General features: G+C 36.5%; 1 protein-coding gene across 1 annotated transcript; it reads left to right on the top strand.

The window, feature by feature from the left end:
- On the top strand, positions 3,553–4,318 carry LOC109359854. Its single transcript, XM_019604548.1, has 2 exons — positions 3,553–3,934; positions 3,978–4,318. Exons 1-2 carry the CDS (start codon positions 3,553–3,555, stop codon positions 4,316–4,318), a joined length of 723 nt encoding a protein of 240 aa, XP_019460093.1.

The following is a 4,604-nucleotide window of genomic DNA, read 5'->3' as shown; positions in this document are numbered from 1 at the left end:
GAAAATTTCAACGGTTGAATATGTTCTTGACATGTTCATGAACAACATACTTAAATCTCATCAACATCCATTAGTTGAATGTTGAGAGATCACAGTTTGAAGATGGAAGAACAAAAGAGAAATGAGAGAAAAATGAAGATAGGTTTTTACCTCTTCTTTGCAAATGCTAAAGTGATAGAGTGAAGTGGGGAGTGTGAGAGTTTAAGGGGAGAGGGAAATCTGATTTCCCTCCTAGGAAATCATGAAAATCTCCTAGGGTGGCTATCCTAGGGTGGCTAATGGTGAGATTGAGCGATGTGAGGTTTTCTTTATGGAAGTCAACTTTCGCATCCCAATGCGAAATGACCCCTCACGGATATTTGCGATAAACATGCTCGAGTATTATCGGCTAATACCCGATCGTAATATCCGATTAGAATTTCGGATTTCGGCATTCCGAGTGAAAAATATTTAAATAGTAGGTATGGGTGTGTATTCAGGGTCTATATTGACTCGAAATGAAATTACGAAGCCAACGGTGCGATCGGAATTCGATTCCGAGTTACGGAACTCAAAAATCACTTTTTGAGCCGTACTGGGTGGATATCGGCCCCGACAGTGGTCCAGAACCGACTGTCTCCGAAAATTACCAAAATTTACCACCAAATTGGAAATAAAATTACAAGACTAAAACTCACCTAGAGTTTCATCTAATTGTTTACCGAAAATTCCCAGAAATTCATTTTGTAATATATAATTAATAAAAATATTAATAAAATCTTATAATTCCAAATCGTAAAATTCGCGGTGTTACAGCCTCGGGCCATAACGCTTTAGGAACTTGCTTTTCGGTTAACATAGAACGAACAACATTCATAACCGTCCTATTTTTCCTTTCGGCAACTCCATTTTGATGAGGAGTATAAGTTGTTGTCAGTTGTCTAGTAATGCCATGTGATTGACAAAATTCTCCAATCTTATTTGAGGTGAATTCACCATCCCTATTTGTCCTCAAACAAGTTATGTATGCACCTATCTCCTTTTCAACACAAGTCTTATTTTTTTTAAATGTTACAAAGGCTTCTGGCTTCTTATGTAAAAAATAGACCAAAGTTTTACGAGAAAAATAATCGATAAAGTTAAAGCAGGCTTGATGGGACCACATATATCTGAGTGCACTAGCTGAAGTTGCTTTGATGCTCTCCACAAACTCTTCCTTGCTGTAGGATTTCTATGATGCTTTCCAGTTAAGCATGTGGTGCATATTTCCTTCGGAGTTTTTAGAGAGGGTAAGCAAATCACCATTTTCTTATAGGTAAGTATTCTCAGTCCCTTGTGATTCAAGTGCCCAAACAATGCGACATGTGAGCTTCTTTATATGATTCAGCTTCAGCTTGCAAACACAAGGAATTTTTTGGTTGCATGGAGGCTAACACATGAAACATTTTGTTCCCACTCATGTTAGTTTACATAATCAGCCGCCTCATAGGATGAAATACTTTGCAAGTCCCGTCCTGAATTAAGATGGCTAATCCCTTCTTTAAGTTAGGCTATGCTTAATAAATTGTTTTTAAGCTCAAGAACATAGTAGACATAAGATATTATCTGGGTTATGCCTTTTAATTGCATCTTTATGCTTCCTTTTGCTGCCACTACCATTTCCATATCATTCCCAAGTTTTACTGTCCTGCTGAAGTCTTCTTCCAAATTCAAAAACCATTCTTTGTTCCCTATCATATGATTACTACAACCCGAGTCAAGATACCATATCTCTTCTTTCTTTGTTTGATGAGGTTCTTCATAAGACATCAGCAAAATCTCTTCTTCTTCTTTCAACTCAGCATAATTTATCTTCTTTTCCCAGCTAGGACACTCATATTGGAAGTGCCTCAACCTATGACACTTGAAACACTCAATAATTGCTTTGTTAAGAGGTTGTCTCCCTCTACCTCTGCCACGTCCTCCTCTTAACATACCTCGATCCCTTCCTCTGCTTGATCTATCTTCTTGAACCACTTTCAACACATGTTCTTCCTCTGCTTGATCTGTCTTCTTGAACCACTTTCAACACATGTTCTTCCTCTTGGTATCCCTGCTCCATTGTCTCACCATTTGACTTCATCTTGTTCACCAAAGTCAAGGTTCGTCCCAAAAAGTTGTCCACCTTCTCTCCTTCTTTCATGGCCAACAACTCAAACTCCCTTCTCAAGGCTTGAACTTGTGCCCTTTTCACCTTCGTGGACCCTTGATACTTCTGTTTCATTGAATTCCAAATTGCCTTCGACGTCCCTTTGTTAATAATTGTTTCCAAGATTTCTCTATCAATTGGCTGAAATGATAAGTTCTCTATCTAATTGTTTGTGCAATTATGAATATGCATATGATCCAATATTTTTATAGAAAGTGAGACACTGTGCAATTTTTAAAGAGAACTCTCCTTGTGAATGTATGCATATTCTAAAAAAGGTATATTGCCTCTATGCATCCTGTGTAGGCATATTGTGTTTCTCCAATAGTCCAATGTATGCATATATATAAATATATATAAAAAAGACAGGCCATGTATACATATGTTTTATTTTTCAATGAGTAACATATCTCTCTGTGAGTGTGTGCATGTTTCAAAAGGACAAAATCCTTAGGTCCTCCTTTGTGCTTGTGATTCTAAAGAAGTAAAGAATGACTTTTGACGTACTGTGTGGTTGTGAGAAAGAAATAGATTGAAATTTCTCTATACAATTTTGACAGTGTGCATTTTACAATGCTTTTATATAACACCGTGTAGGCACACTGTCTTTTATTTTTCTTTGGTATATGCATATATATGTGTCTCTCCTTCATTGAATACATATTTAAGTGATATGTATATATTATGAATATTCTATTACGAAATGCAGAGTGGAGTAGACTTTATTTTTGTTTGACTTCAAACACAATGAATGTCACATAAAATATATATATACATGCATATGAAAGAGGGAGTAGTCTGTTAGACTGATACAAAGGAATTGCTCCTGTTTTAAGGTATATATGTATGTGTGTGACATGAGAGATATATATGTTTCATATTTGTTTGGCATATTTATATATATATATATATATATATACATGTATTTATATATATCTATATATATTGTGTTTGTTTGTGTTGAAAGTAATTCAGTTTTTAATAGTTTTGAGAACGTACTAAAAATAGAAGTCTTAGTTAGTTTAGTTAGTTTACTGGTTTTTCAATTTACTATTTTTGGCTATGTGTATAAATAGTCTTGTAATTACTTGAGTAATATACTTCTTGTTGAATTCATTCTTCTGCACTATTATTCACATATTCTTTCTCAATCTTACTCTCTCAACTAATACACAAATACATCTTCTTTCTTTCTGCTTCTTTCTCTACAACACAGAACACCAAAGTTCTATTTCTTTTCTTTGCCAAATTCGGTTATGTTGTAACAAGTAATGCCACTAACAGCATCAAAATGATACAGGATACATCAACAAAATTGTGCCAAGTATCCCATCAGCCAAGTCATGACGGTGGTAGACCAAGTCGGGTATTGCATCAGTACAAAAATGACCGAGAAGCCCAACACAACACAGGTGCTTGAAGTAGTTCAACATGGATACCAGATTGTTGATGAGGAAGGCACAGAAGTTCAGAGAGCAGTATTCAGAGAATCCAAGAAGAAGGATTGTAAGGCACTATGCATGATTCATCAGTGTGTGGATGAATCAAATTTTGAAAAGATTGCTAATGCCAAAACTGCTAAGGAAGCTTGGGATACATTGGAGAAGAGCTATGCAGGTGCTGAAAGAGTGAAGAAAGTGAAGTTACAAACTCTCAGAAGAGAGTATGAGCTGCTGCACATGAAGGAGGGTGAGTCTATAGCAGACTACTTAACCAAGATTAGGTCATTGTCCAACCTGATGAAGGGGTCAATTAGTGGTGGAAAAGGTGCTGAGAACACTAACCTCTAAGTTTGATCATGTGGTTGTAGCTATAGAAGAATCTAAGGATCTTGAATCCTTCAAAATTGAAGAATTGCAGAGCTCATTGGAGGCACATGAGCAGAGGATAAAAGAAAGGAATCAAGAAAGAACCTCTGACCAGGCCCTTCAAGCACAATCAAGCAGAAGGTACCCTGGACAAGGTTCAGTTCACAAGAAAACAAGAGGAAATTGGAAGAATGATAGAGGCAAACATGAAGCTTCTACACAGAAACCATCTAGTCAAGACCAATCATTCAGAAAACTTAAGAAGAAAGTTGATAAAAGAAAGATCCAATGCTACAATTGCAAGAATCTTGGACATTATGCCTTTGAGTGCAGATTCAAGTAGTCTCATGGATCAGAAAATGAAGCTGGTATGGCTCATGGAGAAGATTCAGATAATGAACAAGTTCTCCTCATGGTTACCACATATAATAAGAGTGTCAAGGGTGATTATTGGTACCTTGACACTGGTTGTTCCAATCATATGACAGACCGCAAGGATTGGTTTGTCAAGCTTGATGAATCCACTAAAAGTAAGGTCAAGTTTGCAGACCATAGTGCTATTGATGCTGAAGGAATTGGTGACATCTCTATACAAAGAAAAGATGGCAAGCAATCCTATATCAGTAATG

This window comes from Lupinus angustifolius, chromosome LG11, assembly GCF_001865875.1.
Source record: "Lupinus angustifolius cultivar Tanjil chromosome LG11, LupAngTanjil_v1.0, whole genome shotgun sequence".
Taxonomy (NCBI): Eukaryota; Viridiplantae; Streptophyta; class Magnoliopsida; order Fabales; family Fabaceae; genus Lupinus; species Lupinus angustifolius.
Note: the sequence above shows the minus strand (reverse complement) of the source record. Positions and strands in the feature narration are given on the sequence as shown.

What these genes read in the sequence shown, in the direction of transcription:
- LOC109359854 (XM_019604548.1), top strand. Translation starts at nt 3,553, where the DNA reads ATGACCGAGAAGCCCAACACAACACAGGTGCTTGAAGTAGTTCAACAT. An exon ending in GTCAATTAGTGGTGGAAAAG is followed by an intron (nt 3,935 to 3,977) that starts GTGCTGAGAACA and finishes ATGTGGTTGTAG; the next exon opens with CTATAGAAGAATCTAAGGAT.